This window comes from Loxodonta africana, chromosome Y (assembly GCF_030014295.1).
Source record: "Loxodonta africana isolate mLoxAfr1 chromosome Y, mLoxAfr1.hap2, whole genome shotgun sequence".
In the NCBI taxonomy this organism is placed as follows: domain Eukaryota; kingdom Metazoa; phylum Chordata; class Mammalia; order Proboscidea; family Elephantidae; genus Loxodonta; species Loxodonta africana.
Window position 1 is genome coordinate 15,539,855 of NC_087370.1, and position 21,193 is coordinate 15,561,047.

The window sequence follows — 21,193 nt, forward strand, 5'->3', positions numbered from 1 at the left end:
CCGTTTTAAATAATCTATTAAAATAATCTATAAAAATACCTAGATTAAACACTCCTCAAAACCAACTCAAATTTATCAGACAGTATGATTTCTCACCTTGTACAAATGCCAGAATCTGTTCATACTGTTCTTTAGCCTGACTTTCTTTCACCAGATCAATTTTATTTTGTAGAATTAAAATATGTTTCAGTTTCATGATTTCTATAGCAGCCAGGTGTTCAGAAGTCTGAGGTTGAGGACAAGATTCATTACCAGCTATATTAATGAAGAAAAATTAAAAAAATAAAAAATAAAATGAGTAATAAGAACTCGACAGCACCTAACAGAGATGTTTGGATGTCCCAGCCCTATTCGAGGCAAAAAATTACACATAGTTACCAAGGTGCAAACACCTCTGTTTAAACTCTACCCCTGATTTCCCTGGTAACTCCAGGCCTTTGGACACCCTTTCCTGTTCCTAAGCACAATGCTTGGAATGAGTAAATTTGTCTTTCCAGGGTCTACTCTCAACTTCTGCTTAGGCTCTAATCTTGTCTCTGGGATATTCTGGCTCATGCTGGGTCCTGAGAGGCAGGTTAGTTAAGACGGGAAGTTACTTAATGCAGTCTATGAATTAAAACTACACAAAGCTACTGAAATAGAGAAAGAAATTTCCTCCCCTTAAGTGGTCTTAACTGTTAACTTCTGCCAAACAGAACACTGCGAAGTGACAGAACCTCACTTACCAAATTAGGTTACAAAGGCTCCGGTTTCCATCTTAGGGATCTCTCAAACCACTAGCTGCCATAGCAACAACCGTGAGAGGGCCTCATGAAGAGGAACAAAGGCTTATACTGGAAACAGATTCTGTAGCCTCAGATTAACTTGGGATAATTACAGCCACTGCAAACACTTTAATGCAACCTCACAAGAGACCTCTGGCCAGGGCAACCCAAGCTCCTAACCCACAAAGCTCAAAATACTAAACGTTTGTTTTAAGTCACTATATTTTTGGGGTAACATGTTGCACAGCAATAGATAACAAATACAACTATTCATTAACAAAAGGGGAGAACACCCTCTGGAAAGATAACCTATGATATATTACTAAAAAATTGTTTTGTTCAGCATTACAAAGATCATCTTCCTTAATTGGCAATGTTCAGCTGAAAAATTACAGCCTCCAATATCATCACGGCAGCCCGTATAGGGAAGAAAACACAATTATGGCATTGAATACCTCCGCAAAGGTCTAGACCTCAATACTTCAAATGAATGCGATTTGTATCTAACTTAAACCCTTCTATGTAGATGTTGCAGTGGACAGGTCAGAAACATTAAAAACGTAAAAGTACACACATACACTTACATACAGAATATTTGAATTGAAACTATACATTACTTTATATGATTTAACACTGTTAATTTTTTCTTTTTTTTTGCACGTACCATAAAAAATCTTGTAAGACATCAGTCCAGGTCCATCTTGTTTAATATTTTGTGAAAACTGGCAGAGGAATGCTTTCCTGAATGATATCTTAGTTTCCATTTATGTCACTCTTAGGAGGTAATGATACGGCTCTTAAATGCTCTAGTTCCCCTTTAAATATTCCACCTTGGACTAGCTCCACACTAGATTTATCCAAACCAATTCAGACATTATTACCTATCAACAGAAGGGCCGCATCCATCACTGCTGCACCATTCAGCATAGTAGCCATCAAAATATCATGGCCAGGACAGTCAACAAATGAAACATGCCTAAATATTGAGAAGTAATAATCAACTTTAATATCTATCAAAATGTAAACATGCAAATCATAGATTTTCTAATGTTAAGTCACATAGAAAACAATTCATATTGCTGCAGAGTAAAGTGGCTACAAAACTTGGCGCTTCCAGAACCTGGAAGAGAAATTATTAAAATAAAATAGGTGTTGATCACTGTAAAGTAGAAGAAACTATGTTTATATATAACTTACCCAAAGACAAGGCTCTAAAAAGCCTTGAAAACCATTACACGTCAATATTGCAGTGGATAACCGGGAGACATTCAAGACACACAAATACAGACTTTGACATATGTGATTTACACTAAAAAAAAAAAAATCACCTCGTATGATTTAATAGTTAATTTTTAAAATTACAAACTGAACTTCTCTAATAATTAAAATATTAAAATTATCTCTTCCATATTCAATGTGGTAGTTTGTGCTTTTCAGCAATTAGTCCATGCATTAATACTGTCTAATTTGTATGTAGAGCTTTTAGTATCTTCAGTATTCCATTATTTTCCTTTTATTATTAATAAGGAAGGTCTCTAGTAATATGTACAGTTTCATCTCTGATATCAGCAACCTGTGTCTTTTTTAAATGTGAAAGTCTTGATAGCAGTCTGTCAATTTTTTTAGCTTTTTGAAGAATTTTTTTTTCATTGATTTTCTCTACCGTGCTTTTTTAGGCCTTAATGATGCAGTGTTTAAGAGCTCAGGTTGCTAACCAAAAGGCCAGCAGTTTGCACCCACCAGCCACTCCTGGTAACCCTATGGGCAATTCTACTATCTTACAGGGTCACTATGAATCAGAACTGACTCAGTGGCAATAGGTTATTGAACATTGCACTAAAAGTCCTCGCTAGTTATTAGAAAAGAAAAAGAAATTGGAAGTCACCCAAATGGAAATGTAGAACTATTTCTATTCACAGGTGACATGAGGATATAAAATTGCCAAGTATCTGCAAGAAAGCCATTTCAGCTAATGAACAAATTTAGCAAAATTTCAGGGTACATGATCAACACAGAGAAATCAGTTTTCCCTTTACATACACCAGCAATGAACAATCTGAAAAGCAAATTATGAAAAAAATAAAATACCTAGAAATGAATGTAACCAAAGAGGTAAACGAAAACTATGTAACAGAGCTGAATGAAATCAAAAGACATCTAAACAAACGGAAAAATATTTCATGTTCATGGATCTGTTGGCTTACTATTGTTAAGATGTCAACTCTTGTGAAGTGATCCACAGAAAAAACAAACCAAAACCAAATCTGTTGCCATCGAGTCAATTCTGACTCATAGTGAACCTACAGGACAGAATAAAACTGCCCCATAGGGTTTCTAAGGAGTGGCTTGTGGATTTGAACTGCGGGCCTTTTGGTTAGCCGCCAAACTCTTAACCACTATGCTAACAGGACCCCAGATATAACACAATTCCTATTAAAATTCTAAGACTTTTTTGCAGAATTACAAACGGTGATCCTTAAATTCACATGAAATTGAAAGTGGCCCTGAATATCCAAAACAATCATAAAAAAAAAGAAGTAGGACCCACACCTCCTGATTTTAAAACACACTACAAGGCTATACTAACACAAGCAGTGCTATACTGATATAAAGATCAACACATAGACCAAGAGAACAGAACTCAGAATGCAAAATTAAAACTATGCATCTATGGCCAACTGATTTTTGATAATGATGCTAAATCTAGCAATAAGGGAAAGGAAAGTCTCTTCAACAAACAGTGCTGGAACGACCAGACTTATACATGCGAAAAAATGAGTCCAGATCTATACATCACACCGCTTATAAAAATCACCTCAAAAGTTTATCAATGACCATAAAAATAGAGATGAAACCATAAAACTTTTATAGGGGTAAAGTGTCAAGATATTTCTTTCAGGGAGTGGATTTTTAGATATGAGACAAAATATGCACACGACATGGGAGAAAACAGAAACTTGACCACCAAAATTTACCAATTTTTGTATATCAAGGACATTAAGAGAGTAAAGAGACAACCTAGAGAACGGAATAAAGTATGTGGAAACCACATATCCAGAGTTCATAAAGCTCTCTTAAAACTCAACAACAAAGACTAAGGAATCAATTAAACATGAACAGACAATTCTCCAAAGACATACAAATGGCCAAAAGTACATAAAAAGATGGTTAACATCATTAGTCATTGAAAAATGTGGGTCAAAATCACAGTCAGATATGAACTGCCACCATTAGGAACAGCTATTATCAAAAAACAGAAAATAAGTGTCAGCAAAAATGTGTGGAAATGGGAATCGTGCTCACGGAAATTAAAATGGTACAGGCCCTATGGAAAAGACCTTCGTGGTCTCTACAGCAGTAAAACATATAAATACTACATGATTCAGCAGCTTTACTCCTAAACATCACTTGGGGACTGAAGGCAGCTACTCAAAAACACGCAAGTACCTCAGTGTTCACTGCAGCATTATTTACAATAGCCAAAAGGTGGAAACAACTCAAGAGCCCATCAACAGACGAATGTACAAATACTAGTATATATACACAATGAATATTATCCAGCTATAATGAAGTTCTGATACACATTACCACGTGGAAGAACCAAAATAATCTACGTAAAACAAGTCAAGATATAAAAGGACAAACACCACAAGATCCTACTTACAGGAAGGAACATCTAGAACAGGTCAATCCATGCGGACAAAACATGATTGATGATTACTAGGGAGAGGGGAGGGACGGATGGGGAAAACTATATTTGATGTGAATATACAAATCTCTTTTTTTTTTTTTCTTAAAAGGAGTTACACAGGAGGAAGACACCATGTGAGGACCTGTCCACAAGCTAAAAGCTAAAAGAGATGATGAAGGACCCCCTCCCCTAGAGCTAACAGGGAAAGCATAGCTCTACCAATGCCAACAATGAAAGCAAATGAATCTATAAATGCAAAGGAAGATCAAGGATTGCCAGCAATCAGGAAAGCTAGGAGAGAGACCAGAACAGCTCTGAGCCTACAAGGCTAATACCTCGACTTGGACTTCTAGCCTCCTGAACTGAGAAAATAAATGTCTATTCTTTTTTGTTATGGGAGCCCTAGGCAATAGAACAATGTGCGAAGATTTGTAATTTTAGGTGCTAAACGATTTTAATAATAAAATGTATTAAGAACATATAGATTTTAGACTAATTTTACTGCAATTCTTTAAAAATTACCAGAAAAAGCTTAAGAGTTTTTTAATATGAGTCCACAGGAAAACCTGTGATCGCGTGATGAAAATACTTGAACAAAAAGTGTATTAACAGAAGAGAGAAAAAGGAATTTACCAAAGTATCTCTCACACCTTGAAAAGCTAAGTACAACTGCCAGTCTAATACGAAGACGGCAGCACTTTAAAAAAAATTATTCTATGCACTGCATACAGAACTGTTACCCTTTTAAAACACAATATGCTTATACTGCTGTAATCTAAATTTTACTTGGTGTTCCTAACACCCATATATAGCACTTGGTGGCTGTCAAGTGTCTTCTTATGAAGAACCACAATTTTAAAAACAGGACAGGGATAAGCCAATATGTTAAAATGCAATTAAGAATGTCTAGGATGTTCTCAGGTCTGGAGAAAGAAACCATCAAATCTAAAGATTCCATTCTGCTTAAGTGGTAATTTTCCTTTAGAGAACTTTCAAGTGATCATTTTTAAATACTGTACCTTTCATATTATAAGTAACATTAATACACAAAAACGAAAATAAAACTTAACTATTATTGTAAAGACCCTTCTCTCTTACCCGGAAAACACTCTTTCAAGTTCCTTACCCATATATTACCAGACATGCATCTGCATCAAGCTTAAGTTTAAATTATTGCTTAATAACTCAAATACTACAAAAAGCACTTCACAAAAAAAAAAAGGTGTGTTTGGCACAAAATTATTACCTGACTAATCTGAAGTTCCCTTTGGTTCCTGGTATGTCTGTAGGAAACTCATCAGGTGTACTACTTCCACAGGATCTGTAACATTCGGGCCTAGGACAACTTGCATCATCAAGTTTATAAATCTGAAAGTTTCAATGAAAAGGCCGAATGTGTCATCTGTATAGTCTGCAATTACAGTAAAAAGGATTCTAGGTTCGCTGCATATCACTCACCTTGGCATTAGCATATCCAAGCTTGATTGTAATATTTCTTTCCAGCTCATTTTTGAACCTGACAGTGTGAACTCCAGAAATAGCTTTTACAACTGTAGATTTTCCGTGAGCGACATGACCAATTGTACCTAACAAAAACAAAAATATTAATTTACATCCAACCAACCACACCAAATATTTCATCAGTTAGAAAAAATAACTCACTGCAAATATGTCATGCTATACCAAACCAAAACCAAACCCGTTGCCTTAAAGTTGATTCCAACTCATAAAGACCGTTCAGGACAAAGCAGAACTGCACCAAAAGGTTTCTAAGGCCGTAATTTTTGTGGAATAAGGCTGCCACATTTCTCCTATGGAACAGATAGTAGATTTGAAACCCTGACCTTCGGTTAGCAGCCAAGACCTTAATCACTGTACCACCAGGGTTCCTTTGTCAATCTATAACCGATAATAATTTCATTTGTAATTCCCAAATATCTTTTCCTACCCAAAACTTGTTCCAACTTGTTCACTTTGAAGAGCAGTGTCCATGTCACCGAGTATATTTAAAAACATACTCAATGTAACAAAAGGTATTCAACTTGTTACTAATTTCAGAAAAGATTACCTACACCTAAAATAGTTTGTGAAAGGTACACAAAACATTGTATGCTGAGAAACTTTCTAGCAGTGAAGTAAATAGGTATGAAAATCCCTGACACCAAAAAACAAGAAATCCATGAAAACCAGAGTTTAGTTATAATAATGATGTTAACACTAGCATCTTTCAACTTTTAAATAACTTTACGACAATCTTACTGGGGTTTATTGTTTGTACATACTTTACATACCAAAATGTACCCTTAGTGCTGTCATATTATACAGCGAGCAACTAGACTCAGATAATATTGTATAAATTTTTGCAGTAGAAACTAACTTGAACTGTAAACTTTCATTTAAAGCATGATAAAAATAAATAACAAAAGTGAACTTCTCTAAATTACTAAGGATAACAAAAAGATAGAATCCCTTTAATACCAGTTTACATATCAAATAAGATCTTCACAAACCATACACTTATAATAATCCTGTGAAGTAAACATTATCACATGCTGCCTTTTCATGAATCTTGTCTTTCCTTGCCATCTTGTAAGAAAGGTGCCCTAGTGGCACAATGTTTACAGTGATAGGCTGCAAACCAGGTCGGTGGCAGCTCCACAGGAGAAAGAACTGGTGATCAGCCAAGGTACAGCTCTACTGTCACATGGGTCAGTATTAATCAAAACCGGAATCCAAAGCATCTTAACAAGAAATTAGAAATAGGGAGCATTCTTTGAACTTACCAAGACATCCAGCAGATTCTTTACTCACAAACTCTGAAATGTATTTCTCGAGTATCTAAAATCTCGCTTAATCACCCCAAAAAGAGGTTAAAATCACTTGCTGGAGATGAGGCGAGTCAACTCAACCACTCCGTATTCAGTTATTCTTACCTATATTAATTGTGGCTTGTCTGCTGATAACTTCGCGCGAAAGTGGAGTTAACTTGTTAACATCCTGTAATGAAACAATTTTATTATGGTATGTACGACAAACTAGGACTTTTCCTTTGACTTTGTCATTTACAGCCAGCAACGACCTATATATAACTGGCTATAGGAAGCGCCTTTCCGGCAAAAGCAGTCTTCATTTGAAAAACTGAATCTTAGGGCTGGGAAGCCCTAGGAGCATTTCATCGTTAAAAAAATAAAAAGTGATTTCCATTGACTGCGTATAGTAGGTCTAGAATTCCGAAATCTCCAATCTAAAGAGAATCAACATCGATGAGTGCAGATACTCCCATGGACTTTATAAATCAAGGCCGTCATACAGGCCCCCTCTTTCCAGGCTTCCATAAATGAAAGCCTTGCCGGCATTTCACACCTTGACTATGAGCCGAATCCTTCTGGAGCTGGAAGTACCACAACCGCACACACCCACACCAAGCCCACGTGCGAAGCCCGAGCACGGCTTACCGCGTCCAGATCCGCGGCTTTCTCCTAACTGAGGCTCTGTAGGGCCCGGCACCGCCTAACCCCAACGCCTCCAGGAGAGCAGACCACCCCCACTCCCAACCTCATTCCGCGTCCCCCCAAAGCTAAACCTCACCAAAGTGGCGAGATCCTGGCGAGAAAGATGAGGCTGCCCTAGAGTAACTCCACTTTCGCCCCCCGCCATCTTGCCCAGAGAAGAAGGAAGTCGCCCAAGATACCGCCTGACAGCATGCAGGCCCTCTTGTTAAAAGGGCGGGGGAGCGGAGGTGGGAAGGCAGACAAGGGCCCAAGCCTAGGAAAGGCAGAGAATTGGTGCAGCAGGGGCTCACTAAGATACACGATGCAATTTTCCGAATCTACTAATCTTAGACCCCTGGGATATTTGTGCAGGCAACGCTGAAGGCAGCCCAAGAAAGGTCCCCTGCATTGCTGATTATGACGCCAAATACGCGCGGTTCCGGGCAGAGGTCATTTCCGTTCCTGGTGGGGTCCTATCTGGGGATGTGAGAGCAGAAAAAAGATGGAACATCGTTGTTGGTATACTGAGTTTTATAATTGGTTGAGGCGAGGTTGGCTCGGGCTCCGCGCCCGTCTGTGAGGAGCTTCAGGGAGGGCAGCCTGGTGCATGCACAGGTATCTCTATTTGGAAATCCTAGTGGCATAGGTGTTAAGAGCTGCGGCTGTTAACCAAAAGGTCAACAGTTTGAATCCACCAGGTGCTCCTTGGAAACACGATGAGGCAGTTCTAGTCTTTCCTACAGGGTCGCTATGACGCCAAATCGACTGGACAGCAGTGGTTTTTGTTTGTTTTTGTTTTTTAATTTCTGATTTTTTTTATTAAAAATACCCGTTAGGGATAGTTTGGGGGAAAGGCTCAGAGGCGCCAGAATGACAAAAGCAAAGACCTTATTTCCTGAGATAGGTTTCTAGGGCCAAGAAGGTGGTTCTGTTACCTAAAGCAAGTTTCCCTCAGTGGCAGCTTCATGTCAATAAAAACATACCAAGGTGAGTAGGAAGAGCGTTTATTGTACGTGACCAGGCAAGGAGCAAGGAGGTGTATACCTCAGATCAAGCTCTCCAGCAAAGGGAGGCAGAACTTTTTATACTGTTTTTCACAGAAAGTACTTACAGACATTTTGGACTACTTAGGTTATGAGGACACCAGATGCAGTAAAACAAATGGCATTTTTTGCTGGATATATAGGCAAGTAAACTGGGTTTGACTGCTTCGAGCTATACCCAGCGCTTTGAGGACAGTGGACAGAAGGGGGCAGACTGTGCTTGGTCTGAGCAGCTCCCAGTTGAGCCACACTCATCATTGCCAGGTAAGGCTTTGTCTGATAACGGTCAAGCAGTTCTTGGCTGTGTTGGCTGTAAGTCCCTGGTGACAGTAGACTACATAAGGAATTAGCAGAGGGAGAAGCCACACGGCATCAAAGCACCCAAAGTTAGAAGGATTTTGTTAAAGCAGATCCAAGAAAACCCCTTCTTTCATGGCAAGGTTAATAAAATTAATATCTTAAAATTTAAAGACACTTTCAAATTAATCCTTTTCCCATTATGTGTTTAAAAAGTAGAGGTGAAACGATGCTAACAATGGTTATCTCTAATTGCATAAAGTTGCATATGATTTTGTTTTTCTCAAACATTTCTGTATCTTACAAACTTTTTTATTTATAAACAAGTATTTCGAATGAGAATTAAAAAAAAACAAACCCCGTGCAATCGAGTCGATTCCATCTCATAGCAACATTCTAGGACAGAGAAGACCTACCCCATAGTTTCAAAGGAACTCCTGGTGGACTCAAACTGCTGTCTTTTTGGTTAGTAGCTGTAGTACATAACCACTTAGCCACCTGAGTTTCCAATAAAAACTTAAGTACAGTTAAATAACTGTAAATCTGCTTTACAAATACTGGTTTTATTTAGTCTTTGTAACAGTGTATTCAGGTAGATTCCCAGTTTATTGTTGAGAAACAATCCCAGAAAGCTTATCTTGCCAAACTCCTCTGGCTAATGTTGTTATTAGATGCCATTGAGTGAGTTCCAATTTATAGCTACCTTATGTTCAACTAAATGAAGCATTGCCTGGTCCTGCACCATCCTCACAATCATTGTTACATTTGAGCCCTGTTGTTGCAGCCACTGTGTCAGTCCATCTCGTTGAGGGTCTTCCTCTTTTTTTGCTAACCCTCTACCAAGCGTGGTGTCCTCCACGGAGTGATCCCCCCTGGTAACATGTCCAAAGTATGTTTGAGACACGGTCTCCCTATACTTGCTTCTAATGAGGATTCTGGTTGTACTTCTTCAGGACAGATTTTTTTGTTCTTCTGACAGTCCATGGTATAGTCAATATTTTTTGCCAACACCACAGTTGAAAGGTATCAATTCTTCTGTTTTTCTTACTCATCATCCAGCTTTTGCATGCTTACGAGGTGACTGAAAACACCACAGCTTGGGTCAGGTGCACCTTAGTCCTGAAGGTGACATCTTTGCTTTTTAACACTTTAAAGAGGTATTTTGCAGCAGATTTGCGTAATGCAATGTGTCTTTCGATTTCTTGATCCGCTGTTTCCATCATTATTGATTGCAGACCCAAGTAAAATGAAATCCTTGACAACTTCAATCTTCTGTCCATTTATCATGATGTTACTGATTGGTCCATTTGTGATGTTTTGTTTCCTTTATCTTGAGGTGCAAACCGTACTGAAGGCTGTGGTCTTTGGTCAACAGTAAGTGCTCCAAGTCCTCTTGACTTTCAGCAAGCAGGGTTGTATCATGTGCATAACACGGGTTGTATCATGTGCGTAACACAGGTTGTTAATGAGTCTCCAGTACGATGCCCTATTCTTTATATTGCCAGCTTCTCAGATTATTTGCTCAGCAGCGAATGAGTAGTGCAGCTGAAATGCATAGCCAAGCAGCTTGATTTGGAAGTTTATACTATACTATATACTACCTTATTCAGTGTTTTGGTATATTAATATCCCTCCTCAAGGCAGTGGTTCTTCTCTCCAAAGTCACTAGACAGTGAAACTCAGCCCTCCTTTCAAAAAAGTATGGATCTGGAAGTTCTTATGCGAAACTAGGAACACAGCTTTCCACTTCAGGAACTCCCATCCAAAGCCTAGGAGGCCAGAATTGACTTAACTAAGATTTTTTCTGCCCTGTATTTACAAAAATAAAAGCCCTGAACTAATGACCACAGAGCCTAGTTTCAATCATCTTTCCTCAACCTTAGTTCCCTAACCCTAAAATCATACCTTTAGTAACCAAAATTACTGGGGGTCTTCCCATTTCAATTCACAAATACAATATATACCCTCTGCCTGCCACTGCCGCAGAGTAGATTGTGACTCACAGTGACCCTATAGGAGAGAGTAGAAATGCCGCATGGGGTTTTTAAGGAGCAGCTGGTAAATTCGAACTGCTGACTTTTTGGTTAGCATCTGAACTCGTAACCAGTATACTACCAGGGCTTCATACAACAGTTCTTCATTGCCACCACTCATCTCAGCTGTAAGGCAAGTCCATGCTTAGGATGTGTATATGTGTGTGTTCATTGTTCTTAGCTTGTCTCTTGAGTTTTCTAAAGCATAGTATTACTTTTACCCATCCATAAAGAGCATAAAAATAATTCAAGTAATTTTATTTGTTTTTTTTTTTTTAACTCTTACAAAGTGGTATTGTCAACAGTGTTTCAAAGGAAATACAGCCATTTAAAATGGTGACATTTTATCTTTTAATAATAGTTCATGCTTAGCAACTTAGTATTTTTCTCTTCAGTTTCCGGCACCCCATAGTCTTTATCTGGTCTCCTTGACTAGTTCCCTGTATTCTTACAGAGGACCACCTCACATTTGCATGCCCCAGGGCCCTGTCCTTGGCACTTTTTCTTTTCCATACTTAAACCAGCTCTTGGTAAACTCATAAATACCACCTGTCTGCTAATAAATCCCGAATGTTTACACATTTCCAGCTCTCAACTTTACTAATACGGTTGAATTAACATCTGACATTTTACCATTTAGCTTTTATATGTCTCATGCACTTTTCATGTCATGCCATTTTCCCTTTAGTAATGTGGGCCAGCTGAAATCTGCAGATAAACGAATTTAGTGAGTTTTTCATTTTGCTTTTTCAAACCTTTCAATTCCAAGATTTGTTTATTAATGTTCTTAATTTGATTAGGTAATGCTTATATTCCCATCATTTTTCCCTTGATTTCCTCTAATTCTTTGAACATTTTTTTGATAGCTGCTTTAAAGTCATTGTCTACTAAGTCTATCATTGGAGATCCTTAAATATTCAAAACAGACAATGTGCTAGCCATAAAACAGGTTTCAGTTGAAACAACTAAAAGAATGACTATTTTTCTCTAATAATTGAAGAAAGTCTGGGTAAAATAATAAATAGTGGAAATTTGGCAATTCTAAGTAATCTATGAATAAAAAAATTATGAGTAAATATTTTGATGGCATGAAAATGGAAACATCAGCTATTAAAACTTACAGGATACAACTAAATGCTTGGAGGTAAACTTATAGCTTTAAATGGCTATATTAAAACAAGAAATATTTCAAATCAATAATCAAAGCTGACATATTAAGAACCTAGAAAAGGCAAAGCAAACGAAACCCAAATCAAGCTGAAGGAAGGAAATAAATATAGAGTGAAAATAAATTAAATAAATTAAAAATAAAAAGGAGAAGCAAATCAATGCAACCCAAAGGTGATTCTTGGAAAGATCAATGAAATTGATGAACTTTCAGCTAGACTGACCAGAAAAAACAATAGAGAAAATGCAAATTACTAAAATCAGAAATTTACTGCAGGTCTTAGAATGATAATAAGGGAACATTATGAACAGTAGTAAGCATGGGCAAATTCCTGAAGTCAAAAAGTATGGAAATTGACTAAAGAAGAAATAGTCTAATACACCTCAGACAAGTGAAGAGATTGGATTAGTGGTAAAAATATTTCCCGGAGGGTAAAACCCAGGATAAGATGGTTTTATGGGGAATCCTATCAACTGTTTAAAGAACACTTGTCCCCTGCAGTCCTTTTCTGTCCAAAAAATAAAACAGAAGAGAACAGTTCCCAACTCGTTTTATGAGGCCAGCATTATACTGATACTAAAACCAAACAACAACATCGTATTGAAAAGAAGTAATTTTTAAGAAAACATCCAGGCCAATATGTCTTATGAACAAACACACGAAAACCCTATCAAAATATTAGGAAGTGAAATTAACAGATGAAAAGGATAACACTACTGATAAGGACATCAATATAATACAGCACATTAATAAAATCAAGGGAAAGAAAATCCCATGGTCATCCAAATAAATGCAGGAAAGCATTTGACAAAATTCAAAATGCTTTCATGATACAACTACTCAACAAATGAGGAAAAGAAGTGAATTTCCTCAACCAGATAAAGAGCATCTATGAAAAAGCCACGGCTCTGGCACACAGTTCTGCTCTGAACATGAGTCAGCTGGCAGTTGGTTGAACATTATACTTAACAGTGAAAGGCCGAAAGCCCTTCCGCTATCAGAAGACAAAGATGTCCATTCTCACCACTGCTATTTAATGCTGTACTGGAAGTTCTAGCAAGGGTAATTAGGCAAGAAAATAATAAAGTTACCCAAATTGGAAAGGAAAAAATAGTGCTCTCTCCATCTGCAGATGACATGACCTTATATTTAAGATATTCTAAAGCATTCATATCCCCTCCAAAGCTATTAAAACAAAACAAAACAAAAAAACCCAGTGCTGTCATTTCTGACTCATAGCAACCCTATAGGACAGAACAGAGCTGCCCCATAGAGTTTCCAAGGAGTGCCTGGCAGATTCAAACTGCCCACCATTTGGTTAGCAGCCGTAGCACTTAACAACTACATCACCAGGGTTTCCAAACCTATTAGCACTAATAAATGAGTTCAGCCAGGCTAAAAGGTCAATAGACAAAAATCAATTGTATTTCTATACACTGGCAATTAACAAAAGTTCCTGGATGGTACAATGGTTAAGAATTCAAACCTACCCAGACACACTTTGGAAGAAAGTTTTGGTAGTCTACTTCCAAAATGTCACAGCCTTGAAAACTCTGTACAGTTCTACTCCACAACACATGGGGTTGTGAGTTGGAGTCAACTTGGCAGCAACTGGTCTGTTTGCTTGTAGCAATGAACAATCTAACAGTAAAATTAAGGAAATGACGCCATTTAAAATAGCATCATACAGAAGAAAATATTGAGTAACTTAACCAAACCAAAAAAGTGAATCAAGGAAATGAAAGAATTGTAAAATTCAGAGCTGAAAACTACAAAACATTATTAAAAACTGGAAGGAGACCTAAATAATTGAAAAGAAATCCTTTGGGCATGGATTGAAAGAGTTACTATCACTCAGCATTCCCAAAATTGCTCTACAGACTGGAGGCGTCCTGATAAAATGCCAACTATTTGCATAAATTGACAGGGTAATACTAAAATTTGTATGGAAATGCAAGAGACACAGAATAGACAAAACAATCTTAAAAGAATAAAGTACCCCATTTCTAAGTTTCAATTTAAAACTTACTTCAAAGCTACAGTAATGAAGCCTATGTGGTCATAGAGAGAGACATTGAGACTAATGGAATTCAGTGGAGAGCCCAGAAATAAAACTTTGCCCACAAGGGCAATTGATTTTCTAAAATTGTTTTATTATTGTAAATATATATACATATAAAACATTTATAAATTTAACATTTTTTACATGTACAATTCTGCGAAACTGGTTATGTTCATCGTATTGCACAACCATTACCACTGTCTTTTTCCAAATTATTCTACCACCATTAACGAACTCAGTGCAGACTAAACTAAAACTCCTTCTCGCTCCTTACCTCCCACTCCTGGTAACCACTAATAAAATTTGGTTTCCATACTTTTGCCTATTTGATATTAGTGGGATCGTGCAGTATGGTGACTGACATTTCGCTCAGCATAATTTTGAAGGTTCATCCATGATGTAGCATGAATCAGGACTTCATTGCTCTTCGTATTCCGTTATGTGAATATATCACATTTTCTTTATCCATTTTCTGTTGCTGGACACTTGGGTTGTTTCCATATTTTGGCTATCGTGAATAGTTCTGTAGTCAACATTGGTGCATATATGTCTGTTTTCCTCACTGATTTCAAGTCTCTTGAATGTATACTTAAGTGTGAAATTGCTGGAACATATGTTTACCTTTTTTTTTCTTTACTTATTGTACTTAGATGAATAGTATAGAGCAAATTAGTTTCTCATTAAAGAATTAATACACATATTGCTTTGCGACATCGGTTGCCAACCCATGACATGTCAGCACTCTCAACCTTGGATTCCTCATTAACAGCTTTACTGTCCCCCCCTGCCTGCTTATCCTTGCCTCTAGGTTCATGTGCCATTTAGTCTCATTTTGTTTTATGGGCCTGTCTAATCTTTAGCTGAAGAGTGAACCTCAGGAGCGAATTCATTACTGAGCTAGAAGGGTGTCTGGGGGCCATACTCTCAGGGTTTCTCCAATCTCTGTTAGACAAGTAAGGCTGGTCTATTTTTTTGTAAGTTAGAATTTTGCTCTACATTTTTCTTCAAATGTGTATAGGACCCTCTATTGTGATCCCTGTCAGAGCAGTCAGTGGTGGTGGCTGGGCACCTTCTAGTTGTGCTGACTCAGTTAGGTGGAGCCTGTGATAGTTGTGGTCCATTAGTCCTTCGGAGTTATCTTTTCCTTTGTCTTTGGTTTTCTTCATTCTCCCCTGCTCCAGATGGTATGGGACCAGTGGATTATCTTAGACGGCCAGTCACAAGCTTTCAAGGCCCCAGACGTTGCTTATCAAAGTAGAATGTAGAACAATTTCTTTATAAGGTATGTTAGACCAATTGAGCTACATGTCCCCCGAGACCATGGTCCCAAGCCCTCAGCCCGGTAATTCAGTTTCTCAGGAGTCTGGATTTGTCTGTGAAGCTTCCATGACCTTGGCTTGGTCAAGTTGTGCTGACTTAACCAGTTCTCTTTAACTTTCTGAGGAAGGAAACACCAAACTGTTTTCCACAGTGGCTGTACCAGTTTACAAAACACCAGTAGTGAATGAGGGTTCCTATTTCTCCACATCCTTACCAACATTTATTATTTCCATTTTTTTAATCTTAGCTATCCTACCAGGGATGAAGTGATATCTCATTGTGATTTTGCTTTGCATTTTCCTAGTGGCTATAGGGTCGCTATGAGTCAGAGTTCACTCAACAGCAGTGGGTGTGGGTATGGTAATGGCTAATGATGACGACCATCTTTTCATGTGCTTGTTAGCCATTTGTATATCCTCTTTGATGAAATGTTTATTCAGTGTCTTTGCCTGTTTTTTGCTTGTATTGTCTTTTAAGCTAAGTTGCAAGAGTCTTTATAAATTCTGGATATCAAACCTTTATTGTATTAATGGATTCTTCAAATTTTCTCCCAATCTGGAAGTTGTCTCTACGTTTTGTTAGTAAAGTTAATCGATTTTTTTTAGAAGAGTACCAACACCATTTACTAGAGAAAGAACAATGTTTTCAACAAAAAGTCAGTGAAAACTATTTCCACATGCAAATGAATGAAGCTGGACCCATAACTCATACCATATAAAAAACCTAACTCAAAATGGAACAAAGACCTGTTGTTACAGAAGAAAAACAGGTGAAATATTTGTGACTTTAGATAATGCAGTAGTTGCCTTGATAAGGCATCAGAAGCACAAGCAAATACAGAAAGTATACCGTGATAAAATCAAAATTAATTTTTGTCTTTCAAAGAACACTATCAAAAAAAGTAAAAAGGTAATCCACAGAATGAGAAGAAATACTTAGAAATACATATATCTGATTAATGGCTTGTGTCCACAATACATACAGAACTCTTACAACTCAGCCACAAAAAGGGATACAGCCCATGAAAAACGGGCCAAGATCCAGAATAAACATATCTACAGAAGTAGACAGGTGGCCAATCAGCATAGGAAAAGCTGTTCAGCATCAATAGTCATTAAGGAAACACAAGTGAAACCCACAATGAGATGCCCCTTCAGACCCACTAGGAAGGCTATAGTAACCAAGAAAAACCATTGCTGTTGGGTCGATTCTGACTCAACGACCCTATAGGTCAGAGTAGAGCTGCCCCATAGAGTTTCCAAGGAGTGCCTGGTGGATTTGAACTGCCGACGTTTTTGTTAGCAGCCATAGCACTTAACTACTATGCCACCAGGGTTTCCGAAGGCTATAATGGGGGGAAAAATGGAAGATAACAGGTGTTGGCCAGGATGTGGAAAACTTGGAAACTTTGTACATCGTTGGTGGAATTGGAAATTGGTGCACCTGTTTCACGGCTTTTTAGAAAATTGGATACATATTTACTATTTGACTCAGGAATTTCACACTTACGTATGTCCCCAAAAGGAGCCCTGGTAGAGAAGTGTTTACACACTGGGCTGCTAACTGAAAGATGGGCGGATGGAATCCACTAGCATCCTTTGACTGAAAGATGTGACCATTTGCTTCTGTAAAGATTTACAGCCTTGTAAATTCTGTAGGGAAGTTCTACTTTGTTCTACATGGTGGCTGTGAGTCAGAATTGACTTAATGGCAGTGGGTTTACTTTTTGGGGGGTTTGGTATATTCCCAAAGATTTGAAAACAGGGATTCAAACAAAAACAGCTCTCCAGGACTGCACTGGGAACTCCCAAAGTTACAGGTGTTAATATGGTTCTGGATGGAAAGATGGTGGTACTGGCATGCCACCAAGGCAAAGGTAAATACGCTCCCCTCCTGGACACTGGCTCTGGGAACTGAAGGTGCTGCTTGAGCTGCTCCCTTTCCACTCTCTCGATGTCCTTTCTGGGTGGCAGGCTTCAGAGTTTTGAGGACTGTTCACAGAGCCTCCTCTCCACCACTATCCGTGGACAGGCCTGTTATCGAGTAGAAACCACACGTTCTACTCAGCATGACTTGAATTAGCCAATAAAAGAGAGACCAAGATGGGAGACCAGAAAAGGAAATTTTATGTCCTTGAACAGGAAAAGGAGCCACTCAAGAGATATTGCCCCCAAGATTGCTCCCTTGAGGGTGAGGGGAAATGTTACTTTTCAGGGGTAGGGAATCTATATGAGTTACATCAGCAACACGCTTAATCATACTATGCAGACACAAAGGGGTTTACATGTAACTTCATGTATCACCAGGCCAAGCAAAGCAAACAAGATTCTAATGCAAACCTGCAGAGCGAGCAAAGCTGCCTGAGGCAGTGGCCTGGGGATCTCTGCCTTACTCCCTTCGTTTTCTTTTGGTCATTGGTCATTCAGGACCAGTGTCCACTTTTAAGTATAGCCCAGCTTGGAATTGTTTGGCATGTTCTCAGGGAGGGACAAATACTGGACGGGGGCTTGAACGCTGGCCTTTCGAATTGGCTACTGACCTGCTCTTGACTTATAATTGGACTATTTACTAAACTTTAAAATAAAAAAATTAGAGCGGCCTTTAGCTCTGTTTATATGAATGGTTAGCCTTATTTTCGAAGAGCTTCAGATATAACACGTTACATAATACCTTTGAGATATAATACCACATAGGATATACCATGATCGTCAAGGCACTAAATACCTAAATGGAAACCCTAGTGCTGTAATGGTTAAGTGCTATAGCTGCTAACCAAAAAGGTGGCAGTTCGAATCCACCAGGTACTCCTTGAAAACCCTGTGGGGCAGTTCTACTCTGTCTTATAAGGTCGCTAGGAGTCAGAATTGACTCGATGGCTATGGGTTTGGTTTTTTGTTAAGTACCTGAACAGTAAATTAAAAAAAAAAAGATTTCATAGGTAAACGTTGTGAATTCCCCAGTCAAACTTATAGCCAAAGCAGCCAGGAGCTTCTTACCTTCTCCCCCTGTCCATTAGCAAACAAAATGACTGTAGTGGGTGTGTTCAGCTGGGAGCTGCTCAGACCAAATCGAACCTGCCCCCTCCAGCCCACTGTTCTCAAAGCACAGAGTGTGGCTCAGGCCAGTCAAACCCAGTTTACTAGCCTATTGCTGAAGAAAAAATGCCTTTTGTCTTAGTGCATCTGCATGCCAAGATAACCTATGTACTCCATAATGTTTGTATGTACTTCCTTTGAGAGATGGTATAAAAGGTTCTGCCTGCCTTTGGGGGGCTTGATTTGAGGTATACACCTCATTGCTTCTTGTCTACTCGCTACGCTAAACGTTCTTTACTGATGAGAAGCCACACTGAGCAGGACCACCTTTGGGTAACAAAACCATTGCCTTTGATGCTAAATAAAATAATTGAATAAAGTTAAGACTAAGTTACCGATAAAGAAATAATAAAATTATGGCATAATATTGTGCATTTGCTGTCTAGTATTACGCAAAAAAACTGAGAGGAAATACACACGTTTTGACCCAAAGAAAATCAGGTGTTTCTCTTGATTTTGACAACCCATTTAGAGTAATTTATAGCATACTAAATGGACCTTTCCTTTATTTAAAAAAAAAAATTTATTTTGTGGATTTTCATGAAATTTCAAAGTTGGCAGGAGTTTATTATAGATCCCTATGAAACAACATTTAAGTTATTTACCCAAAGTTCTTAAACATAAAAACTTTATTATGTGTATTTTTTTCCCTAAAGCCGTGTAGCTTGGTTTTTGACTCAGGGATCTTATTCTAATGACAGACCAAAGCTTTCTCTTCAAAACAGGTTACACAAAGAATAAACTAACCCTCAACTCAGAAATCAAAGAAAATTTTGGTACTTTAGCAGTGAGAAACCCAATTGTTTGTTTATATATTATTTAACATTAAAGCTTCTAAAAAAATCATAAGCCATTAAAATTTCAGTCAGACAGATAAAACTTTCAACCCTTATCAAATAAATTTATTTTTAATAAACTTCTTAAATATTATCTTTGTTGCACTTCTTATAATGCATTACTTTAAAATGGTAAAAAGAACATACATTAGCAGATGCAGAGATATATGTGTATATACATATTTTCCTTCTCTTGTGTCATAAGAAACAAAAGTATATAGCTTAAATTATTAAATATCTATTAAATCAATTTAACATCAGCAAGTTACCTAAAAGGCCTTAGAAATTATCGTAAGCCTGTATATCATAAAGCATAACTGTTGGAACAATGTTTGTTTAAATTGTCTAAGTTTTTATTTAACTTTACCACTTCTCATATTTTTCCCAATCTAATTTTAACCCTTAAAGATTTTATCAACTGGCTTTTGAGAATCACAAAAATCTCTATTCAACTGGCTAATTAATTAATATGGACATAACCTTAAGTCTCTGGCTACCATTGGAAATTTTTCCAGGGCATTTCAAATGTGTCTCATTGTGATTTCCATTTTTTTTTCCCCCCAGCTTCTTAGAGTTCCCCATACAATAGAGAGAACTTGTTTATAGATCTTTTATGATTGAGATCCACCCAATTTCTGATAGCCTACTCAGACAGTAATTGTTTCTTTTTCTTTTTTGTCTTAAAATGCCTCCACCTAGTTGGAAGTGGTCTTTCAAAAGGTCCCTGGAGCTATATAACTTCAGAGACTGGGGGCTGCGGAGGCCTGATTTTGCCCCACTCTCACAATCTTAGCTCATGGAATACAAGGTTAGGTCATCCCAATTCACTTACGTATGTTTAAGTTGACCTTGGCATTTTGAAAGGCTATCAACCCAGTAAATACTAAAGTTTTTTACCAATTTTGTAAATGAGTACATCAGTTCATCACTAGCCTTTCCTCCCCAGCCTTGTCCTATGCTTCCTTTTTTCCATTCTGGACTGCTGGTTTTACTATAAGGCAAAATTATCCTTTTCCTTAAATGAAACAGTTATAATATCTAGATTAAGTTACTTAGAAGGGTTTTGCTTTAGACTGACATAAAGAACATAAAGTTTTTCAAAGTACTACTAAAAATCTAACTCATAAGACAGACACAAGACACAGTTTTTCTTTGGACTAGGAAATAAGACAGCCTTACAAAAATCAACAATTTTCATCCACACCCACCAATCTGTCATAAGGAAGAAACTCGGACAACACTCTAAACCAGAAGCAAGCCCTCAGGACAAAAGGAGACAGACCACATAAACTCACTGAAAACTGACATACAAAACAAGGATAGGAAATCCTAGTTTTTTGATGTGTATACAGCAATTTTTGGTAAAATCAACTAAATTCAACAACAACGAAAA

The 21,193-nt window shown here is 37.8% G+C and overlaps 1 protein-coding gene across 1 annotated transcript in view; it reads right to left on the reverse strand.

Moving 5' to 3' along the window:
• LOC135229078 (eukaryotic translation initiation factor 2 subunit 3, Y-linked) overlaps positions 1-8,116 on the reverse strand; it is a 65,067-nt gene extending 56,951 nt beyond the window's left edge. Inside the window, exons 1-6 of the mRNA XM_064278874.1 lie at positions 8,044-8,116; positions 7,389-7,452; positions 5,914-6,041; positions 5,702-5,823; positions 1,646-1,740; positions 97-255 (exon numbers count right to left, since the gene is read on the reverse strand). Coding sequence (XP_064134944.1) covers positions 97-255; positions 1,646-1,740; positions 5,702-5,823; positions 5,914-6,041; positions 7,389-7,452; positions 8,044-8,112 — 637 coding nt within the window. The 5' untranslated portion in view covers positions 8,113-8,116. The remainder of the gene's footprint in view (positions 1-96; positions 256-1,645; positions 1,741-5,701; positions 5,824-5,913; positions 6,042-7,388; positions 7,453-8,043) is intronic.
• Between the last annotated feature and the right edge of the window lie 13,077 nt (positions 8,117-21,193).